The 24,824-nt window shown below is 39.3% G+C and overlaps 1 protein-coding gene across 2 annotated transcripts; it reads right to left on the bottom strand.

Annotated features, from left to right (window-relative positions):
- Positions 1-134: 134 nt before the first annotated feature.
- Positions 135-24,638, bottom strand: LOC117410472 (lymphocyte activation gene 3 protein-like). Of its 2 annotated transcripts, XM_059025849.1 has the most exons (9): positions 24,122-24,638; positions 11,422-11,469; positions 10,498-10,536; positions 7,934-8,014; positions 7,169-7,270; positions 5,918-6,024; positions 5,157-5,292; positions 3,949-4,054; positions 135-3,526 (listed from the first exon to the last, which is right to left on the bottom strand). In XM_059025849.1, exons 1-9 carry the CDS (start codon positions 24,222-24,224, stop codon positions 3,073-3,075), a joined length of 1,176 nt encoding a protein of 391 aa, XP_058881832.1. In that variant the 5' UTR covers positions 24,225-24,638; the 3' UTR covers positions 135-3,072. The 2 variants fall into 2 exon arrangements, with proteins under 2 accessions (XP_058881832.1, XP_058881833.1); XM_059025850.1 differs by lacking the exon at positions 7,169-7,270.
- Between the last annotated feature and the right edge of the window lie 186 nt (positions 24,639-24,824).

Genomic DNA, 24,824 nt, shown 5'->3' on the forward strand with positions numbered 1-24,824 from the left:
AGTACGTGTCCTTTAATTAAACACCACTAAAATACTTATTTTCTTAAATATTTTATTTGTAAACTTAACTTCTAGTAACACATACTGTTTAATAGGTAACACATTTATCTAATTTCTACACGTTTACATAAAGTGTCTTTCTCCATCTTGTCAGAATGCTTTACATTATTTATGTGTGTGTGTGTGTGTGCCCACAGTAGTCGATGGACTGTTGCTGTCGCCTTCGTCAGCAGTTTTAGCCTTCTTATGCAAGTTCTTGCTCGACTGCACCACTATGGATCTAGTTAATTTAAAACACCCTGGAAATGAGGCATAAACAAGAAAAAGCTATGAATTTGAATCCTGAACAGGGACTTTAATCCTGCTTGATGATCAATTATAAATATTATTATTATTATTTTTTTTTAAAGTTCTAATCAAAGGCATTTTGGAGACAATAATTAAAAAGAACCCACACTGCCCCCCCCTAATCAATGCACTGCTTATAAAAGACCATCTATCTTTAAAAATGGTCCGACATGCAGGTTTTTTATTTCAATTTCTTTATATATTTACTGTTCTATTATCAAGGAAATATGGTTATATAGAATTATTTCAGCCACTCTTAACATTCAGGTGATGGAGAAGTATCTTCCGCAGTTGCAAGATGGAGCATAGATTGTTTCTAGTTGAAAATGGGCTCTGAAACATTATCGGTCTCTGGTGCTCTTTCAGGCTCCGGTGCATATCGAGACACTGCTTGCTTTTCCAGCAGTGGTTGTGATTGTTGTTGGGCATGAGTTTCTGGAAGAGTTCTGGCTTGATCTGATTTCTGTGGTGTAGCTTGTTGCTGTGGAGTTGTAGTCTTTGCTGGTAGTGGTTGTGATTGTTGTTGGGCATGAGTTTCTAGAAGAGTTCTGGCTTGATCTGATTTCTGTGGTGTAGCTTGTTGCTGTGGAGTTGTAGTCTTTGCTGGTAGTGGTTGTCATTGTTGTTGGGCATGAGTTTCTAGAAGAGTTCTGGCTTGATCTGATTTATGTGGTGTAGCTTGTTGCTGTGGAGTTGTATTCTTTGCTTTATTTTAAAGCTAACAAGAGACCACCATATTGGGAATGGCAAATGGTTTGTAAACACTAAGCAAAACTGGTAAGAGTTTGCAAAGTGAATAAAGTACATCTGAACTGTATATAAATGTATTGATAAGGGTTTCTCATATATGACAAGAGTTTGAAATAAAGATAATAACATCTGGTCTTCTTGGTAATACCAAAGAAAGGTACCCACATTCATTAAAAAAGAAAAACAAAATGCATTAATACTTTTAAACACCAGGATAAAACAGAGTGATGCATTACATTTTATATTTGATGTTCAAGAAATGCACTGGAATATAAAAATAAAGGAAAAGCAATGTGGAAATAATAAAGATAGACGCAAGAATGAGAAGCAGCCTCAGCCCCTGCAGCTCTACAGTTTACTATACACATGCTGACCCACAACAGCTTAGCATCAGTTTCATAACCATGGACTAATACAAAATACAAGATTTTTTTTGTGCATGAAAGGACAAGATTTATGAAGGTCTATATACTAAAACAAACTTGGCATCATTTATTGTTGAAAGAAAATCAAACTGTTAATCTTAGGGGTCATCCAAAATTGTCATCATCAAATAAGCAAGCTTGCACAGCATGCTCTTTTTCAAGCTCCCCGCCATCTCACCCCCCCAGTACCAGATATATATACCACAAGTAGCATCCACAATAAACCTGATCGTGCTCAATCAGAAACCGCTATTTCGACTGTCTTCTTCATCGTTTATTTTATCTAAAACACTGTATACAGCAACATAGTTTAGTCGTTCCATCACCCTCGTACTCCATTGATTCCTTTCAAATTAACCGCTGAGCTGTAGGGAGTTGTGTTTAAAATCTCTCTGCTTCCATTGGATTAAACGCAGCTTCGTTCCTGATTTCTTATTGGTTAGCTGCGGAGTGACCACATCTTAGTGGGTGTATACTAGAGCATGTTCTACTACGTGGGGAAGCAGCCAATCGCCTACAAGAGCTGCGCAGGACTGTGCAAAAAGCGCACACACGATGTATACAGTTGTAACTTTCTATAGAACCTAATACGCTTTACGTATTCTTGTGGATTTTAAAATGCAAATGCGGGTCAAGATTTGGAGTACAGAAAACGGGCCTGAACTGTGAAATGAGGGTCATTTGAAGTGTCTGTTTATTTAGTTGTACAGCACTATCCGCTGGCTACCCTAGTCTATCATGTGGAAAGTGTTACATTTCCAGATTCTAGTCCTGTTTGGTTGTTGTGAATGACATGCCCACTGTGAGCAAATTAGTGTTGGATTAGAACAGCTAGTTTATACATTTAAAACAGAAGAGCATTTCATTCGTGAGTTATATCATTCAATATATTTTAAAATACATACACTACACAAAAATAGGAAGGTATTCTATTAGACGTTCCATTTTTGCAACTTCCAGGGACAATCCATCTCAATCTAGGGTTTAGAAAACAACAACAACCTCAATTAACTGCTCTCTACACACATGTCCAGGTAGGGCCCGTACAAGACACATGTTTTTAATGTATTGTTCTTATTCCTTGTCAAAGGCAATATCTGAATCGGCATACAAAAACCCGTTCAAAGCAGACAGTGTGGAACACTGCCACATGTAGAAAACCAATATGAAGTATGATGCATATGCAGAACATAAATGCACCTATTTCAACATTTCCATCTGCACCATGAAATGAGCCTGTAAAACTCAACCTAATCTCGTTGCAATGTCAAACTGCGTTAGTAAGAGGACCTATATTTAAATGAGGCACATATACATGTGATATCTGTTAAAGACCAAGCAAAGTCATCAGTAAAAACTGTGCATATATTTATCTCTCTCTCACATTCTTTATCAGTTCTTCAGAACGTCTTAAAGTACTTTCAATATGATAGCTGGAGAAGCAGATCAAGCAGTAACTACAGTATGCTTTTTTTTGGTTACATGTATATTTGGTTTGAAATATGTAGAGGATATATGGAAGTCCATAATCAGTACTTCAGACACTTTTCTATGTGTCAGACACTTCTGCTTGAGCAGGCTCATGTTCTGCTTCTGGTGTCGGTTCATTCTCTGGTTCTGGTTCCAGTTCCGGCTCATTCTCTGGTTCTGGTTCCGGTTCCGGCTCATTCTCTGGTTCTGGCTCAGGTTCTGGTTCCGGTTCATTCTCCGGTTCTCGCTCTGGTTCCGGTTCCGGCTCAGGTTCTGGTTCCGGTTCATTCTCTGGTTCTCGCTCTGGTTCCGGTTCCGGCTCATTCTCTGGTTCTGGCTCAGGTTCTGGTTCCGGTTCATTCTCTGGTTCTTGCTCTGGTTCCGGTTCCGGCTCATTCTCTGGTTCTGGCTCAGGTTCTGGTTCCGGTTCTGGCTCAGGTTGAGGCTGTGGTGCCAGGGTTGGAGAAGGATCTGCAGATGGGCCTTGGCAGTTCTCTGCATCTATTTCCTTGAAGCGTTTCGATATAATTTTACTAAATTTAAAGTGGAAGACAAAAGGAATCATGGAGAAGGTTTTGATTACACGCTGCCAGCTCTGTCTGAGATTTAACTTAACTGGTTTATATAAATTACCTGGAATGACAGGGGAATCAAGGACTGGTGTTGATAACCAGTGCTTTTGTTAGATGATAGGTTCCATAGTCTAAAGATTGTATAGGCTGGGATAAATACTGTGAAATTCTTAGAAAGACTGCAGTCTGCTACCACCAAAAATGTAGAACATTTCAACTTTTGTTAGACTGGGGAAATATTTCAGTGGATAAGGGATGAATAATTACATTTCTGTGGCTGCCACCATTAATTGATTTAGATTAGTCCTCTGAGGACGTAGCAGCTCAGTTCAAAAATGTGTTTTTCACATAATTACATTTAAGACAACAGTAATTTTACATACCTGTACAATTCATATACAAGGAAACTGCAACACAAAATGGTCAGAACTCCTACACTGATGAAAAGGGGTTGTGAGCCTTTTTTTGAATAAGCATGTTCATCTAACCCTGAAAACAATACACATTGCTTGTTTAGGGAAAAAAAAGCATGTCAGTAGTTAGAAATCAGTTATTGTAAATTATACATTGATTAGATTCATTTGTGTTTTTTTGTCTTGCAGTCATTACAGCCTCAAAAACTCTAAAGCCACCTTATGGCTTCAAAAGATCTCACAGAAATCATGAACTGGGACACAAAAGAGAAACCACAAACCTACCCCCCGTGCATCACTCTTAGAATAGAATTGAGAAATAAATCAGCAATGCCACATAGAGGGCTATTGAGACCTTGAGTCCTATCGCAAAGCCTCCGAGAGGAAAAGCAATGACAAACGTATATGTACTGTTGCTGTGCATATAGACCGCTGTTTGGGACATCAGGGGCTAGTGCCAACTATAAACAGTCATGTGATGGTGTTTTAACAAATCAAAGCTCTTCAGGGGCTAGTGCCAACTATACCCGGTCATGTGATGGTGTTTTAAGAAATCAAAGCTCTTCTTCAGGGGCTAGTGCCAACTATAACTGGTCATGTGATGGTGTTTTAACAAATCAAAGCTCTTCAGGTAGCAGACAGATGTTGTAAACAATAATCACTGTACGGAAGGAGCTGTGGCCAAAAATACAGGACTTTACCAAAAAACAATTTAGTATCAGCCCCTGGTCACTGTGTACTGTTTGAAGGAATGTTTCTAATCAATGAAATGAAGTGTCCATTTCATGAAACCTTTTAGAGAGATAAACAGTATTTAAAAAAGATAATATTGCTATGAGTTTTTAAAGGGCATATTAAAATCGGGTTAAAGCTGTAGACCTTTTATATTATTAAACATGCTTTGACATGCTGATGTATTGAAGATACTGAGGAAGACTTCTAGTCCAAACGTTTGTCCAAGGTATACGTTTCTTTTTTCTAATACAACTTCATATCGCACTATATACAGTAGTTATAGATGAAAGACATTTTATTAACACAGTACACTTCAGGCAGCAAAGGAAAACGAAGACCAGGAGCTTAATACTGCAAACCCTATTAAAGCACCACATGTACGCAATGGCACTGAAATTGTGCTGTTACTCAACATTGAGTATACACATACCAAGTATACATACCAAGAGATTCATGCACAGTAAATCGTACTGTGCTAGTGAGCGAATCGTTTTCATAAGCGTCACACTGGTAATCCACAGGATAATTCTTTCGTCTCACTTCAATGACAGAACGAGTATTTTCTAGAGTTAACGGCTCCTGTTAAGGCAACAGAATGCTTAATTAATTGGATTCATTTTTATTATTATTACAGAAAGAACATTAAATAAAATAGTTTTCACAATCAAGAATAAAACTAGTGTTAAAAAAAAATATATGGAAAAAGACTACATCCCAGTAACCCAGGAAAAAAGAGCGATTGAGAAGGGAAGAATGTTTGAGCTGGTTCTCACTGGCACATTTTCAGACCCAGAATGGATTGTTCAATACGTCTGCTGTGAACACCTTTTCAAAGCAATGCATTTCTAGTACGGTTACTATGATGCATGACATCCAAAATGTTAGCATAGCCCTCCTTACTGATATTTTGAAGTCTGTTGTAAACCCATGTGATGGGTATCAGTCTATCATAGTGTGCTACCTCTGTTTTCGTTGTAAACAAAGCCAATGACCATCACACATTGTGAACTCTACGTTCATTTTAAAACATTCAATTGAATTTTGCCAATGTGAGCCACCAAAATGACTTTTACTCCATATATGCAATCATAATCAAATGCATGCAGAGAGCAGCAGTACAAGATAGAATCTGGAAACATTATGAAAAATTCAAGTACTTTCAAGATGTATCCTACAAGAAGAAAAAAAAGAAAAAACAACTCACCTTATTATCTTCAATTCGTTGCCACCTGTATGTAAACCTGAATGCTGATTTGATGGTGGCACAATAAAGCAAAGCTTTGGTACGGCCACGTGGTACAACCGAACCGTCTGGATAATGGAAAAGTAGTTACAAAGCTGAAACTAAAATGTGATCCCCAGTCTGGACAGTTGGACAATGTGAGGGAGGGAGTGACACTGAGAGGGAGTGACACTGGGAGGGAGTGCTACATACTGGGAGACAGGGTGTGATACTGGGAGGGAGGGAGTGACACGGGGAGGGAGACAGTGATACTGGGAGGGAGGGAGCACTACATACTGGGAGAGAGGGTGTGATACTGGGAGGGAGGGAGTGGGTAACCAGGCTGACCTGCAGGATAACAAGTGATAAGGAACAAGGAAACTTTCTACATATAAAAGTTGCTACTTTGAAAGATCTGCAAACATATCAATGAAGTGAAGAGCCCTCTCCACAAGACATATCAATGAAGTGAAGAGCCCTCTCCACAAGACATATCAATGAAATGAAGAGCCCTATCCACAAGACATATCAATGAAGTGAAGAGCCCTCTCCACAAGACATATCAATGAAGTGAAGAGCCCTCTCCACAAGACATATCAATGAAGTGAAGAGCCCTATCCACAAGACATATCAATGGAGTGAAGAGCCCTATCCACAAGACATATCAATGGAGTGAAGAGCCCTATCCTCAAGACATATCAATGAAGTGAAGAGCCCTATCCACAAGACATATCAATGGAGTGAAGAGCCCTCTCCACAAGACATATCAATGAAGTGAAGAGCCCTCTCCTCAAGACATATCAATGAAGTGAAGAGCCCTCTCCACAAGACATATCAATGAAGTGAACAGCCCTATCCACAAGACATATCAATGAAGTGAAGAGCCCTATCCACAAGACATATCAATGAAGTGAAGAGCCCTCTCCACAAGACATATCAATGAAGTGAAGAGCCCTCTCCACAAGACATATCAATGAAGTGAAGAGCCCTATCCACAAGACATATCAATGAAGTGAAGAGCCCTATCCACAAGACATATCAATGAAGTGAAGAGCCCTATCCACAAGACATATCAATGAAGTGAAAAGTCCTATCCACAAGACATATCAATGAAGTGAAGAGCCCTAGCCAGAAGACATACCAATAAAGTGAGGGGCCCTATTCAATATTTTGGACATCCTTTCATCACCTACTGTTATGCCAGTTTCTTGAAATCATGCTTTCAATACTTACAGCCGCAATCTGGGTCCCTTTTACACTCATTTACGCCTAAAACACATTGTTTGTGATTTCCAGGGCAGCCCTTAGTTCTTAGAGTTTGTTGAACTCCAATTCCTAGTGAAATACAACAGTTTACAAAAGACTTGATAGGATTTCTTGTACTGTGATTCTTGAAATGTATTTTTGTTTACGACTGTAAGTCGCCCTGGATAAGGGAGTCTGCTAAGAAATAAATAATAATAATAAATAAAATACACTGATAGTAAAGCGAATGACAATGTATAAAATACATTGTCATTCGCTTTACTATCATTAACAGGCAGGGTCTTGACACCGAACCAGTGATCCAACAAGCAGGCTTCACAGCCAAGTGGTTATAACTATGCACCCCAGTGACACTGAGGACTGTCAGCTTGAACATGCCAGCACTAGCCCACTGATACGGCTTGCTACTGGCTGACCAGATATCACTATGCACAGCTGCTTGGGAGAACCCATTAAACTGTAGTGACCAAACATGTAAACACAGAAATAAATCTACATCTTGATATTTTATTTTAGAAACAGGAAATATATTTGACAATCTTTCAAAATCCAATCACTGCCAGTAAAGGAGGGTATATTGTTTCTCTTTGTTAGCAGGCAATAAATATAAAATGTCTTAAAATCAATCAAAATAGGGTCCTATCTTAAGGGTATGTTTCGTAGGCAGTAATTGAATCTGTATTTAATCTGAGACTAGATCAATTGTATATGGTCCCTGTGCTTTGTACTTACCACAGGTAACACTACAGGGTCCAATCACGGTGTCTGCTGGATTCAAATGTTCTTCAAATTGAGTAGACATTGCAGGAGTCCCTAAACCATGTAAATACAATTATATACAGGTCACAGACTGAAGTATCTGAGGAGTTCATTTTTTAGAAAAATTAACTCCTATTGTTCTACTGAAAGATATAAATTAAAGTAGAGATTCAGCTTCATAATAAAACAACAAATTATTACATGATAATTGACAAAAGTATTTGGGCCATCAACATATTTCGTATGAAACCCATTTGTTGCTAATTATTGTCAATTATCATGATTGAAAACCAACACCTGCTGAAAAATAAATTAGAAATTGGTGATTAAAAAAAGCAACAAAAATGGTTAAAACTAAAGAGTACAGCAACAATCTCAAAATGGCAAAAATACAATTAAACGAAAATGGTAAAACTACCAGAATAGCAGAAAGACTTGGTTTACCGAAAAGCACTTTGTGGGCTATTACTGACAAACAAAGGAGAACAGGAACTACTGCAACTAGCTCCAGGTGTGGAAGACCAAGAAAGATTTCTGCAAAATGTGGAAGAAGAATCGTTCAAGCAGCCTGGCAAAATCCTCAGATTACTGCAAAAGATCTGACACGAGAATTGAGAGAAATTCACGAGCAAACAATTCAACAATACCTTAACAATATGAATGCCCAAGGGTGAAAACCAAGATGCAAACCTTTGTTTAACAATACAGAAAAGAAAGTGAGTTGGAGGTTGAAGTGATAGTATGGGCTTGTTTGTCTTCGTCAGGCACTGGTGACCTTTGTATTGTAGAAGGATCAATGAATGCTGCAAAATATCAATACATTTTGCATTCTCATTTGTTACCCAGTGCTAGAAGGCTTATTGGACGGAAGTTTGTATTCCAGCAGGATAATGACCCTAAGCATTCTGCAAAGTCTACAAAAGGAATTTTTGAAAAAAAAAAAAGATTACAGTTATAGATTGGCCATCTCAGTCCCCAGACTTGAATCCCATCGAGATGTTGTGGATTGGCTTGAAGGCTGTTGTTGCAAAAAGGAAACTAAAGTCGACTGCAGAACTAAAAAAAATGTATGTGTTGAAGAATGGGCAAAAATATCTCCGGAAAGATGCCAGGAACTGGTTTCAAAATACAAAAAAAGACTGCAAGCTGTAAAGGAAGCAAAGGGTGGGCACACAAAATACCAATGTAAGGGCGCCCAAATACTTGTCAAAGTATGAAATTAGTTTTTGCATGTTATTTTTTATTTTATGCATGTTATGTAATAATTTATTGTTTTATTATAAAGCTGAAACTCTACTTTCAATAGAACTAGAAATTATAGAAATCAATTTTTGTGGTTTTTCCTCTTTTTTTTTTTTTTTTTTTAAACTGCCCAAATACTGTTGTCTTGACTGTGTATATATACAGTAGAGAGTCAATTATCTGAACAAATAGGGACCGATACTAGTTTGCATAATCGATTTGTATGGATACTCGAACAGGTATTAATAACAATTACTGTACCTTTAATTTATAGAATAAAATACGCACACAAGTACTGTACTTAGTACACAAGTACCTACCGATGATATATAGCTAGTAACCTATCACATTACGCATACAAAATGACAAAGCTTTACAAATCATTAAATCAAGGTACCGGTAATGAAATACTGCAATTAAACGTACCATATATCAAACTTTGAAAATCAAAGAATACAATTCAGTACAACTTTGACACATTACAGAACTTTAGGAATCATTAAACTTAAACAATTCAGTAAAATGTTTCTATACTTTGATGCTTGCTGTTTAGGCATTGTAACATGCAATTGAAATGAATAAAAGCTCTTAGCTGTTCAATAACATAGACAGGATCTCCAGTCCTTACTGATGAAACAGAATAAAAATCAAGAACGAGGTGACTGTTTTAATTTGCTTAACTGCAACAGTTTTAGCACACAATGCTCCATCAAAGGTTTTGAATAATTCATTTGCCTCAGTCTGCTGGTCCTTTTTTTGGCAGCTAAATCTCGTAGTCGTTTTTGCAGCAGAAGCTGTGTACGTAATTCATATCGCGATTACAGGTGCGTTCAGTTGATTAGACAGTAGGGTTGATCAAAGATCACATAATTGACTCTCTACTGTATAAATGTTAGCATCCACAGGATTAGTATATCTATCCCAAGAGAGCACAAAACAAAGAAAAAAAACCTCACCTGCCCTCATTTCATTTCTATATTCATTGTCATTATCCACAGAGCCTTATGGAAGAGAGAATACTTATACATGGATAAGATTTTTTAAATGGATTACAAAAACATGATTACAATAGGTTTCAATATGCTGAAATATATTGTATATAGAGGCTCAGTTTATCTATTTCATACATAGAAACAGCACATGCAAAAAGGTACAATAAGAAACTGCTAATAATCTTTAAAAGCAGAGTACACCATAACTGTGTACCGCAATAATGGAGTGTTTATCTTTTTTATAGTTATGAACAGATTACATCTGTTTCCATATTTCTGGTATAAGAATTGAAAAGAACTCACCTGGTGTTACAGCAGTTGAGTAATAATTATCTGCAGACCCTTTTTGAAAATAAATATATATTTTTAAAAGCATATCACAAAAGACCAATAGTACAAGGTCACGAGCATTAGCCTGCCTCAGGCTGCCAATCCCGACATACATGCAGCACCAATATTAAAAACTAAATCACAAATGTATTTCTCCTTGTTGTAATTCTCCCCACAGAAGCTATGCAAGTATAATTTTAGAGCAGAATGTCCTTAACCCTTGAGACATTGAAAGACGTGAGAATGTATTGTAAACGGATACAGAAGGCAGCCCTGGGCAGGTCGGGGGTATCTACAGTCAAGGGCTGGGATGAGCAAATGCATTGCCTAGACAGTTTGGATCTTTACAGTTTCAAACGGCTTATACCTGTGTCACCAGCCAGCAATAATATACAATTGTATTTATTGTTTTTTAGCATGCAAGGGCTTCTAGCATCACTAAAATTATTTATGGAACATTATTTTCCTTTCAGTTTGAAAGAGTCCAATACTGTTCAATTTCAATCAATTTCTGAAATGCTAATGCATTATTTTGCAAACATAATGTTGGTACCTGACTGAGGTGAGTGAGATAAAATCATCTAGAACTGCTTCACAAATAAAGCCACGAAGCTTTGGTATAGTGAACAGCGCATTGGTCAATAAGCCTGGACACCAGAGTCTGATTCTAATAACTTGAGCTAAAGAGGGATCTTAGCAAAATGTAATCAATATTACACAAGTTTACAATGTTCATGTAAAACAGACAGACAGACAGCCTCTCAATCATGTGTGTCTTGGATTTATGCTAAAGAAAGATTTAAGTCCTTAAGAAAAGTTGTATCACAATTGGACAAGCCATTCTATAGATGCATGCTACAATACAAGTGTGACGTACATACAGACAATCGAGCTCACCTGGTAGTTTGGTAACTGGATTATCATTGTTGTGAGCAGCTACAGACTCTGGTGAAAAAGAAATATCCTGGTTAATATACATTTTATTTTAGTCAGTCTAGTCGACGACAACCTATGGACTTTCATTCTAGTCAGTCTGAAGATTTATTTAGTCATTCTCTTTGTCTAGTCAACTAAAGCAGTCAAAAATGTAGCCACTCTTAGTAATTAGATGTTGATTAGTCAGTCTATAGCCAAGAATTTTGTCAACTTAGTCCACTGTTAGTCAAAGTACTGTTAGTCAAGGTACTGGCAGATACCCCTGACCCAGGAATCCAGAGAGAGAATGGCGTTTTTGACTCCCTTTGGACTGTACCAATTCAGGACCATGCACTTTGGGTTGCACGGCGCGCCAGCCTGATCAGCAGTACGTTGCTGCTTATATAGATGACGTGGTTATCCACAGTGAGGATTGGCTGAGTCATCTGTGTAAAGTAATGGCGGTGCTGCAATCCTTGCGGGAGGCTGGGCTCACTTCTAACCCAAAGAAATGTGCAATTGGGAAGAGTGAGTCGGAGTGTTTGGGGTATCGAGTAGGGAGTGGCCAGATCAGACCGCTGATTGCTAAGGTGAAAGCCTTGGCTGACTGGCCGGTCCCTACGACCAAAACCCAGATGCGCTCTTTCCTGTGACTAGCGGGCTATTATACGTTCATACGTTCATCCCGAGCTTCGTCACGGTCACTGCTCCCTTGACAGACCTCACCCGGAAGGCTGCCCCAAATACAGTTCAGTGGACGGAGCCATGCCAGAGGGCCTTTCTCGCTCTGAAGCGAAGGCTGTGTAGCAAGTCAGTGCTGTGCAGTCCGAATGTCAGTAAGAGGTTCACCCTGCAGACGGATGCGTCAGAGACAGGTCTCAGGGCAGTTTTGTCTCAGGAGGTCCAGGGAAGCGAGCACCCAGTCTTGTACATCAGCAGGAAGCTCCTTCCCCGCGAGAAAAACTATAGTACCATCGAGAAGGAGTGTCTCGTGGTAACATGGGCAGTCGAGTCAGTCCGGTACTACCTCCTGGGGTGACACTTCACCCAGTTACAGATCATGCCCCCTTAGCATGGCTTCACCGAATGAAGGATAGCAATGCCAGAATCATGCGGTGGTACTTGGCCCTGCAGCCCTATGCCTTCAGGTGAAGAGGAAAATTATTGAATTCTAACAAACTTTATATCTTATGTGTTATGTGTGTATCTTGTATTTCTATATATACATTTGATTGAAAGTGAGGTGCCTTTGAGACTGTAGCAAGCAGTGATTGCATCAGCTGCAGCTGGCCGTTTGGGCTTGTGAACAACAGGTCTGCCCCTGTAAGACAAATTAACAAGCTAGCGGAAACGGCCGGGAAAAGAAAAACAAAAGAACCCAAAGAAAAGAAAAATATCGATAGTGGGGAAACCTTGGGCAGACCCCATAAGTGTATAGCAAGCAGGCTGAGGGAGCGGTGAAGTGTAGCATGGGGACCCGGGCCACGTGGGTAGCGACAGTCAGAGTAACGCTGCCGAGTGCAGCACCTTTTCTTTGTAGTTTTGATTACTGTGTTTTATTTTCTCTTTTTGATTTCGCCTTTTGTTATTATTTGAGAGCACCTGTGAGTGCGCCAGCGGGTCTGTTTACCTTTGGGTATTTCTGTGGTCCTGTCTACTATCGCTAGTATTCAGGCCATGGACAACAGCGCCCTCTGCGGGCTGAACTAAGAAAAAAACAAAAGTATTAAATAAAACTGGGCACCTGTGCGGTGTTGTCAAATACACTTCTGTCTCCCGTATCAGTGAATACCCACACCCTTCCACATTGCGGCATGTTATAGGTCGCCAAATTCAGATACTGAGCAAAATAATCTGCTATACAATGACATTAGAAATGCGTGTAGCAAAGAAGAAAGAAGCCATACTAATGGGGGATTTCAACTAACCTCATATAAAATGGGAAAACCAGGTGGGGAGCATGACAGCCGAAATTGAAATGGTAGAAATGACAAATGACTGCTTCCTAACGCAATTTGTCAAGGCACCAACCAGGGGGGCATGACTTGATTTAGTCTTTTCAAATAACGAATAACAAATAACTAAAACAGAGAACCATTGGCAAACTCAGATCACAACATGGTCTCATTTGAAGTGCTTTTTAAAACCCCAAAAGCAACGACGAAAGCTAAGGTTTACAATTTTAAAAAGACAAACTATGAAGGAATGAAACAGAGACTAACAGAAGTAGATTGGAGTAAAATAGAGAAAACATCCACAGAGAAAGGATGGCTATTTTTTAAAAAATGTAGTACTAGAGGCACAAAACAAATACATCCCAAAAATAGACAAATCAAAATCTAAAACAAAATGGTCACAATGGTTTAATAGATCAATTAAAAAAATATTCAGAGAAAAAAGACACTTTACAGAGTGTTTAAAAGGGACCAAGAACAAAGTATACAGAAAGAGTACTTGAAACTGCAAGTGCAATTAAAAAAGTTCGAAAGGCCAAGCAAGAGAGATAGAAATGAACATTGCCAAGGGGGCTAACACCAATTCCAAAAAGCTTTTCCAATATTATAACAGCAAAAGAACACTGAAGGAGGAAGTAAAAAGTCTCAAATGGCAATATCATAGATGAAGAGAAAAAAATAGCAAATATATTAAATTATTACTTTTTACAAGTTTTTACAAAGGAGGATACAGACAACATGCCCCACATGTCGACATGCTCCTATCCAGTTTTAAATAACTTTAGCATAACAGAGGCAGAAGTGTTAAAGGGACTAGGAGCTTTTAAAATAAACAAATACCCTGGGCCAGATCATGCAACAGTCTCTTGAGACAGAGGTTGTACCGACAGACTGGAGAATTACAAACGTAATACCGATCCACAAAAAGGGAGCCAAAACCGAACCAGGTAACTACAGACCAATAAGCCTGACTTCTATTATATCTAAACTATAATGAGATTCAATATGGAAAATTACCTATATGTTAAAAGTATCCTGGGAGACAGTCAGCATGGTTTTAGGAAAGGGAGATCGTGTCTAACTAACCTGTTTGATTTTTTGAGGATGCACCATCAACAATGGATAATTGCAAAGCATATGACATGTCTTATTTAGATTTCAAGAAAGCTTCTGACAAAGTCCCTCATAAAAAGATTAATTCTGAAACTGAGGACAGTAGGGATTCAAGTAGGCATGCACATGGATTAGGGAGTGGTTAACATGTAGAAAACATAAAGTACTGATTAGAAGAAAAATCTCAAAATGGAGCGAGGTAACCAGTGGTGTACCACAGGGATCCGTATTAGGTCCTCTACTCTTCCTAATCTACATTAGACTTAGATTCTGGTATAGTAAGCAAACTTGTTAAATTTGCAGATGACACAAAAACACCGTTGCAGCAGCAAAGGTCATTCAAAACTGGGCAGACACATGGCAAATGACAGTTAACACAGAAAAGTGTATTAAAGGTACTGCACGCAGGCAATAAAAATGTGCATTATAAATACCATATGGGAGATAATGAAATTGAAGTAGGAATCTATGAAAAATATCTAGGAGTTTATGTTGACTTAGAAATGTTTTCATCTAGACAATGTGGGGAAGCTACAAAAAAGGCCAACAAAATGCTCGGATATATTGTGAAAAGTGTTAAATTTAAATCAAGGAAAGTAATGTTAAAACTTTACAATGCATTAGTAAGACCTCATCTAGAATATTGTGCTCAGTTCTGGTCACCTCGCTACAAAAAGGATATTGCTGCTCTAGAAAGAGTGCAAAGAAGAGCAACCAGAATTATCCCGGGTTTAAAAGGCATGTCGTATGCAGACAGGCTAAAATAATTGAATCTATTCAGTCTTGAACAAGAAGACTACACGGCGATCTGATTCAAGCATTCAGAATTCTAAAAAGTATTGACAATGTCAACCAAGTGGACTTTTTTGACCTGAAAAAAGGAACAAAGGACCAGTGGCCAGAAATGGAGATTAGATTAGGGGGCATTCAGAACAGAAAATAGGAGACACTTTTTTACACAGATAATTGTGGGAGTCTGGAACCAACTCCCCAGTAACGTTGTTGAAGCCGACACCCTGGGATCCTGCAAGAAGCTGCTTGATGAGATTCTGATGTCCTCTGAAACGTGCTGTCAGCCGACCGCTTCTTTTCACACTGCAGACCCACCATGCAGCCACCTCAGAGCTACAGCGTCGGAGGACAACGCAGCTGTGGGCAGCTTACAGGCAAGCCCGCAGGCGCCTGGCCAAACTACAGGGGTTGCTGATGGGCGTTAAGCCGAGGACACCCTGGCCGACCTAAGCCCCCCCGGGCGGCACTCGGCCAATTGTGCACCCTGGGAGGTCCCGTCCACGGTCGGCAGTGGAATAGCCTGGAGTCGAACCGGCAACATCCAGACTATAGGGTGCACCCTGCACTCCATGCGGAGCACCTTTACCGGATGCGCCACTCAGGAGCCCCTCTAAAGTAGGTTATTTTGAAAATAAATAAATAAATAAAAAGTGCAAAATTTCATTTTATACAAAACTGCACGCACAGTCTTAACAGTAAAACAAACGTGGTCATGCAAACCCTTACAGGCTACTTACTCTGGCTGTTTAAATCTGAATAGATTAGTATTTGCTTCTCATAATGATTATCCATCCACTTTGTCATGCAGATCGGTATAAATATAAATCTGGTGACATGGAGCAATGAACTTGTTAGAGCGATGAACTATGCCTTACCCTAGCTTGCCTGCTGTGTGAATTAGTTAATCAAATCAATAGGGTTTTTGTTCCTCGCTCAGTTCGCCTTCTGTGTGCATTCACCCTTAGTCTGCGTCTTCGTCCTTTAGTTAATTTCATCAGTCATGCTTAGCATTTTGGCAGGCAGTCCTAGTCCTCGTCATGCTTGATGATTTTCGTCCACTGTGGCAATGATGGCTTTGAGTGGCGTGGGTGGTGACGTCAGCGTCCAGAAAGCAGCACACATGCACCCAGAGGCACAGGGCTGAAACGGCCATAGCTATAAGTTTATCAAATAATAAATAAAAAAACACTTTTACAAAACACAAACAAAAGGGCATGCAGGCCAAAACAAAAGGTTGACAAAAACTAAATACAAAATGAACAAACGAGTACCTTTGTAACTATTTCACAAACTTAGTAGCAATCGTCTGTTTGGCACTCTGCCTCTATGAGTCTCTCTCCTTCTCCAACCAAGGGGTAGAGTTTTTACCCACTAGGGTGACCACCAGTGCCTAATTGGATGTGACAGTCCCTAAATGTAAAGATCAAAGGTCTGATTACACTGTGAGCGGTAAGTGATAAACCGTGCAGTTTTTCATTACACTGGTGGCGGGAAACCTCGTGGCATATGTAAATTTATTACCAAATAATGTTGAGAAAAAATGTTGTTTTTTTTTTAAACTCACGTCTGAATCAAACAATGTTATTCAGCACCATATAAAGATAGTGTGCATTGCATGGTTGAACTGTTTACCTGGCATGGCGAATCCAAGAGTTTTGTAACAATATAATTTAAAAACCTGTAAAAAAAAAAAAAAAAAAAAAAAAACACTCCATGAAATACTGCCCATCATTTTTTAGACCTGGGCAATTCCACAATGTCGGACGTACGCTTTGGACACTTTGCAGAACTGTAGCTTCTTAACTGACATAACTTGCTTGGTTTCTTTTATGGCATGGTAGATGCCCCTATTAGTATAGTTGTTCCATCATATCAAAATTGTCAAATACTAAATATCCTATCTAGGGGGGGTAAAAAACAGTCAGTGTCGGACATAATCAGAGAAGTGTATTTTTCCAGCATTGGTCAGAAACATTCAGATCGCTCTGAATTAGGAGGACTCTGGTAATACACTCTATGCTGATCTTTTAGGTAAGACTTATTAAAGTAGTGAATTGTATATTAAGTATTTCAAATTGCATGCATTATTTCTGGAATAGGAACAGTTTTCTTCAGTGTCGGACGTACAGTTTTAAGTGTCGGACGTACATTTGTGAAAGTGTCGGACGTACAAACACTATTTTAATTTAAAAAAAAACATTTGTTTCCAAATATCATCAATTTACAAAAGCTGTTAATGGAAGGTTTAACTTTTAGGAATATTGATAAATGATAAATGCTAGTTGACCCCCATCCCCCATCCATCCTTTTTCATAACCGCTTAATCCTCCATAGGGTGGCAGTGAGCACCATCCACACACACACACACACACACACAGAGGGCAATTTAGAGTGACCAATCAACCTGAACAGCATGTCTTTGGTCTGTGGAAGGAAACACAAGTACCTGGAGAAAACCCATGTGAACATGGGGAGAACATGCAAACTCCACATAGACCAGAATCAAACCCAGGCCCCTGCAGCGCTAACCGCTAACCTCTAGCAGACTTTATTTACTTAATCTGCTCACCACAATCTTAACTGAAATGAGGTGTAACAACTAAAGCTAGAAATGAAAACTCACAAGATGTATTTAAATGCCCAAAATTCACCATTTTATTCTGAACTATTATTACATGCAGGATACATGAACAATATAGTGACCTGATGTAATATTAAGTGTTTTGAGAGAAAAACAACACACATTAATATAGGAAAAAGCCTACAACACACAGAAACATCAATATGAACACTAATCTCTAAAGTGTACTCTGGATAACAAAACTGCAATGCACCCTTATGACTAACATGCTAACCAAGAACCAAGAATGGGGTAGAGAGAGAACTTTCCCTGATTTACTGCAACTACTGGAGTACTGTAATCTAAATCAAAATACAAAACTACAGTATGTATAGAGCCTAGAATTGGGTAACAAAAATGAACTGTCCAGTTTCCTGCAACTACCGGAGCTTCAATCTTTCTAATGACATCCTTTTCAAAGTACATAATGTGGTCAGGAGTTTCAGGCCATTTCCATTTTGTTCCAGATGGGCACATGGCATTCACATTGTAGATTTGCTGACCATCCTCTTTACTCTGTTTGGTGATCTCTCCTGGAAATATGTTGCCATCATACTTAACAAGGACCCAATCCCCTACCAAGAAGACTTCTCTACCAGAGATATCCTCTTCTTGATTTGGTTGACTGGACTCATCGAGGGTCTCATCTAGATCTTTGTCTTTAATTGGCACTTCCATGAAATGAGGGGAGTCAGAAGTTTCAGCTACAATCAAAGCAAACTTTCCCTTTGGCCTAACGCTGTGAACTTGGTGTGTATTTGGAATTGCTAGTGTGCCTTCCCAGTGAGTCTCAAGCATATTCCTCTCCTTTTCAATTTGTTCTCTTGAGACATACAGGATATTTATTCCTGGATTTCTCTCCTTAGCTACTCTGTAGAAGTCAAATGGTGTTGCTGTTTGACCCTTTCCACTACGAACATACCGCCAAACTGATCTTTTAACTGTTCCTCCAATCCCGTCAACAACTCTTCCATGTGATGTTGCAAAAAAATGCCAGCTAACTTTGAAGCTGAACTTCTCCTCCCACAAATGCAGGTTTGAGAAGAGGAACCGTTGTTTGAATTGTGAGCTGGCTCCATCTGAACAGATCTTAACTTCTGTGATTGCAGGGTATTTGTTCTTCAATGATTCAAGGATATGGGTCATGAAGGTGTATTCTTGGATGAATGCGGATTATCACACCACCTGTTCAACCATGTGCTTAAACCAGGAAAGTATGATTGCTGTTATGATACAAAAGGAAGTTATGATTGCAGTTATGATACAACAGGAAGTTATGATTGCATATGACCAACAGGTGGCAGGACTTAAAACATGGTGTCGGACGTACGGGTGTCGGACGTGCACAAAAATGTACGTCCGACACCAGGATTTCTGCTAAACTGTAGATTGTGGTGAGCAATCAATATGGTAAATATGTTAGGGGGACCCCTTGTGCAGAGAATCTATGGTATGAAATAATTTCAAAACTCAAAGCGGGAGCAAACTAAAAAAATATGAAATTTCGGTGTCAGACGTACTGGGAGTCAGTGACTTTATTAACATTATTAATTTTACAAAATTGAGTGATGATGAAATTTGCAGTTTGCCCTCATAATTAAGCTAACACAGTATGTTTTAGAAAGAAATATTAAAATGAATGTATTATTCTTTAGTAACCTGTACAAATTTTAATGACTCCATACGTTTCGCATCAAGTTTTGTAACTGCCGAATAGACTACTGCCAAAAAAAGTAGTTTTACTCCTATAATCCAAACTTTTTTTTGGCAATGCCTTATAAATCCTAAAAGTTGACAAAATTTCCTGTAAAATGAGTGTAAGCTCATCATGATAGGATGATTTTTATTATTATTATTATTATTATTATTTGTTTATTTAGCAGACGCCTTTATCCAAGGCGACTTACAGAGACTAGGGTGTGTGAACTAAGCATCAGCTGCAAAGTCACTTACAATTACGTCTCACCTGAAAGACGGAGCACAAGGAGGTTAAGTGACTTGCTCAGGGTCACACAATGAGTCAGTGGCTGAGGTGGGATTTGAACCGGGGACCTCCTGGTTACAAGCCCTTTTCTTTAACCACTGGACCACACAGCCTCCAAAATTACCCACCTCTTTTTTTTCAACTTTGAAGTGTTTTGCTTGGAGGCCTGTGGCATACAGTACCCTATATTGTGTATGTTTTCTGTTGCTTTTCAATTGCAAATATTTTTACCTGGCATGTCCAGTTTGGCCGATATGGTGTCCGACGTGTCTTACTTCTTTAGCGTATCCTTATAATCTGGACTGGGCGTATCATACAGTTGAGGGCATTTTTACACCGTGAAAACCAGTTTTTCGTTCGCCATCTCTCACTGTACATAGTGCAGATAACGTCACACAACAACACTTCAGTTGATTGGTCTAGATGGAAATTTGGCGCGCGGTATAGTCAAAAAATCGCTCTGGTTTCTATTCTGTGCGGTTTTCCGCAATGCCGCTTTTCCGTTCCGCGCTCAGTGTAATTGCACCCATTCAAACAGTAGATTATATATTTTTTGGCCGCACGGTTTACCGCTTTCCGCTACAGCTCCCAGTGTAATCAGACCTTCGCAGAATGATTGACACATTGTACAGAATGACTGACACATTGTACAGCCAATCGAAAACATAAACTACAGTATAGAGCCTAGAAACCCACTGTCATGTGACTTGTTACACTCACACATTTTTTTTGCAACGGCCTGACACTGATGTGCTTTGGCGACAGCAAAAAAATAAAATAATAATTATTTGTAGAATATTATTTTAATTTCAATCTAGACAGATTTGCCTTTGTTTATGTGAAATGGCTCATTCTAAAAGTCGAAGTGACAGTAGTTTTTAAATATTAAACATAGAGTATAAAATATACAACACCCCATCCCACCCCTAAAATAAAAAGGCCCTACCCCCCAACTAAGAACTTGAATTTCAGAAAAACAAGGGAAGCTGATTTAGTCAAACAGTTAACATTGGGAGCTAAAAGTGGCCAGTTATCGTGTGCGTTTAGGGTCAAGCATGCGAAGGGATATCTGTCGTGCGCATCAGTGCAGCAGAGTTTCACTACTGGGGTAAACGGCAGCGGGAGATGTTTGTTGATGAGGCACGAAGTGTGTAGAGAGAGGTAAGAGACAAGTCTACTGTTCACAAATCTACATTTTCTAGTCATTGCCCAAACTATAGGTTTTCTGTCAATTTTTTCTTAAGAGCCCTTATTGTGTTTCTGTATTTTCTTTGTATTTTTGTTGCTTGGTTACTGTGTTGGTTTTAAGATATTTAACCTTAATATTTAACCTTGCTAGGCTTGGATACAAAAGATATTATATGAGGCAGTCTGATTGACAGACAGACAACCCCCAGATGTTATACTCAATAACCTGTGCTAAAGAATGTGCCTAGCAACGTTTCAACCTGCACAAATAATGAGCTGCAATCATGATAATGAGGGTTGCAATGAGTGCCGCCTGTGCATCGGGGTATATATTGGCTGCACTTACAGCCTAGAGGTGAGGTGAGTTAGGAGTGCAGAGAGCAGTAGGCGCTGTATGGGATTTGTGGAGCACGAAAGTCAAACCAAACAAAAAAATAAGTCACGGGAAGGGCAGCAAAGTCCTCTTGGAGCACGGAAAAGAAAAGGAAAGTCCTTACAGCTGAGATTACTCAGAATGAAACTGAGTTATTTGGAAAAGCCCCAGCCAACCTCAGTTATGCTACCAGAGGCCACATGGTCCTCTATAGTGGAGAAAGTCAGTCCAGGAGGGCAGTCAACCAGGTGATGAAAAGGTGAAATTCAGTTATTAGGTCTAAGATGACCTGCGGAGTGAGACGATAACACCTTACCACTGCATCCTCTGGCATCCCAAACAAAGTGACCCTGGGTTTGAATATGCAGGGTCTTCTCTGTCTTGCCCTTCTCTGAAGGTTTTCCTGCCTGTCCTCAACAAGAGCCAAGCATCGCCGCATCAGGAAGTGTACAGCAGCCATCCTGGCGCCAATGACAGGTGTCTGCAGGTGTGTGCTTTTATACAGCACTCACTTCTATAATGGGCAGCAGTGTGGAGTAGTGGTTAGGGCTCTGGACTCTTGACCGGAGGGTTGTGGGTTCAATCCCAGGTGGGTGACACTGCTGCTGTACCCTTGAGCAAGGTACTTTACCTAGATTGCACCAGTAAAAACCCCACTGAATAAATGGGTAATTGTATGTAAAAAAAAAAATAATGTGATATATGTATAATGTGATATCTTGTAAGTCGCCCTGGATAAGGGCAGCTGCTAAGAAATAAATAAAGGTTTGCAATTGCCCAAGTGCAAGACAAAATCCTTATATGCACCCGCTTAGTATTCCAGATCCCATGCTCTTTTCTTCATTTGAATACATTTCAATATCATTTAAATGGATTAATGATGGCATTTGATAGCGGGTGCAGAATGGCAGGTGAAAACCATTCTTTATGTAAGCCGCGTTTTTAGTGATTTACAAAGTGATTTACAGCAAAGTGATTTACTGCAAAGTGATTTACAGCCGCTAAACACAGTTTGCGCATGCAGTATGGGTGTTTTGCAGCCGCAAATCACTTTGCACGTATCCTTACATCAGCCCCTATATATTAATACTATAAGATAACATTTTCTTAAGAATACAGTTCCTCCTGGGGAAACTCATGTGGAATCCGGCACTTTAATAGGGGCACTTCTTTAGCCACTAATTGACTTTTAAGTGGGGAGGGTAGCCTGGCATAGGCTTCCCCCAAGCTCAAGCTGACCTAGTTATGCAACATGCTTACAGAACAGGAAAGCACACCTATTAGCTTCCTGTTTTGTTCATTGCGAAGCCTTCATTTCATGATCAACGTGTATTCTATATTGGTATTAAGAGGACGGAGGGTTGAGGTACAAGTGCTACTACAGGGTGATGTACCAGAGGACACTAGTGACTAAAAGAGTGACTGTAGACTCGTTTTGTAGGCAATGGCATACATTGTTATACCCTTGAGACTCATAACCCTATTGGATGATACAGTGTCACATGGTCAAAAAATAGTGCTATTGCCCACAAAGCGGCCAATAGTTAAAGAACTACTGCCCTCTGACGTCACACACTAGCTCAGTTCAGCACTCCAGAACCTAATGCGGTCGGCTTTTACACTAGCATACAAAAGACTTGGGTCAAAACATTGCTCATGAGCCATAAAATGAGATGTGAAAACAGAGGAGTGGCATCTAGTGAAGAAACGAACTTGTGCAAAATATGTGAGTTTATTTCTCTTTATAATGGCTGAGCATCATGTTCCATTGCTAAAGGCAACACATTCTCAAGGTGTTTTTTTTCTCCATGGAGGTCAATAGTATACAGACATTACAATAGTATACAGTCATTACAATTGTGATCGTGAGTTGCAATAGTCAGTATATCGTCTGACTCCGGGTCACATGTGATGCCCTTTTCAAAAATACACAAATCTACCGTTTCAACATCATTTAAAAGTACCCCGGTGTCTAAATGCAATAAAAAGGACACTCGTCACCTGAGCACTTGTGGAATAGACACATATGCTAAGTTTAAATATATTTACTGGCCTACCAAAACATTTAAAACATGTTAATTTGGTGTGGTAGCTGCAGCACTTGCTCCTTGTTTTGTACCCACTTACTTTCCCTGAAAAAAATAATGTGATGGTTGCAAACCAGAACACAGCAAACCGTAGCGCCAACGCCAACACACCAGCAACGTAAATAACCGCGACAGTTTGGTTAAGTGCTAAATTACCGTGCAAATGTTCATGCACCTGGAAGCGTTTATATGTGGTGCTCAATATCATAACCCAACGAGTAAATTATTTAAAATAGCAACCGGCGTTTACTAGTAACGCATCAAAATAGCAACCAGTGTTTACTACAGCGGACAGCTGTCAAGTGGCAGCTGGGCAACCCAGCGAAGAGACTGCTCTCTACGTCACAGAAGACATGATGCCGCCAAGCAACCGTTACTTAGATTTTATGAAGTGTATTTGACTTGGCGTTTATATGTGGTGCTCAGTCTTCGTGAGGTTCACATTATGCGTAACCCAACAAGGAACTATCTAACACGAGGTATGCTCTAAAACATGACACAACCTCAAGATGTACGGGTATCCCATGAACACACTCCTCCACAAAAACTAGAAAAAACGAAATAACCCACCTGCTTTCGTGTCAGTTGATTGATAGGCATCATCTGATTCGGCATTTTTGAAAATAAAAAATAGAAGCGCGTAGCTTATTGTCGGTTTTGATATAAATAACATTATTTGTTACTATCAGTTCCATGAGAAATATGACCCATCAAAATAGCACCCAGCGTTTACTACATCTGGTAGCTGTCAAGTGGCAGCTGGGCAACCCTGCCGCAAAAGAGACTGCCCCACGTCACAGAAGATGACCTGTTCCCGGCCAGACGCTGATGATTAATATTTTCATCATGGAGTTCACGCAAAGGCAGCGTTTTAATTAAACGGATGTAATGATCTTGGTAACTGGTCAAGTTTTGTAAATCAATGTGCATATCTCGTGACTGAGAGGATGTTATGTGGCCTATAATGTAATGTATCTCAAGATGCTACGGGTGTGTCTCATTGAGATTAAGCGGTGATGCTAACCTTGTTTGCTAGACTGTTTGCAAATCCACCCAACGTTAATCCACCCATTTTAATGACAGTATGTAAATGGGACACTTGTACTCCATTACTGAAATAAATATATATATATATATATATATATATATATATATATATATATATATATATATATATATATATATATAGTTTTCAATCTTAATTTAAAAGCAACAAGAGGTGGTGCACCCTTATATAGGTGGTAGATAATTGCACAAATTTGGTGCTCTGTGC

The sequence above is a fragment of the Acipenser ruthenus genome, chromosome 6 (genome assembly GCF_902713425.1).
Source record: "Acipenser ruthenus chromosome 6, fAciRut3.2 maternal haplotype, whole genome shotgun sequence".
NCBI classification, from domain to species: domain Eukaryota; kingdom Metazoa; phylum Chordata; class Actinopteri; order Acipenseriformes; family Acipenseridae; genus Acipenser; species Acipenser ruthenus.

Coding starts and splice junctions, on each gene's coding strand:
- LOC117410472 (XM_059025849.1), bottom strand. CDS start 24,224: ATGTTATTTATATCAAAACCGACAATAAGCTACGCGCTTCTATTTTTT. Junction 6,025..7,168: donor AAGGGACCCAGATTGCGGCT/GTAAGTATTGAA, acceptor TCCATTATCCAG/ACGGTTCGGTTGTACCACGT. Junction 5,293..5,917: donor AACGAATTGAAGATAATAAG/GTGAGTTGTTTT, acceptor TTGCCTTAACAG/GAGCCGTTAACTCTAGAAAA.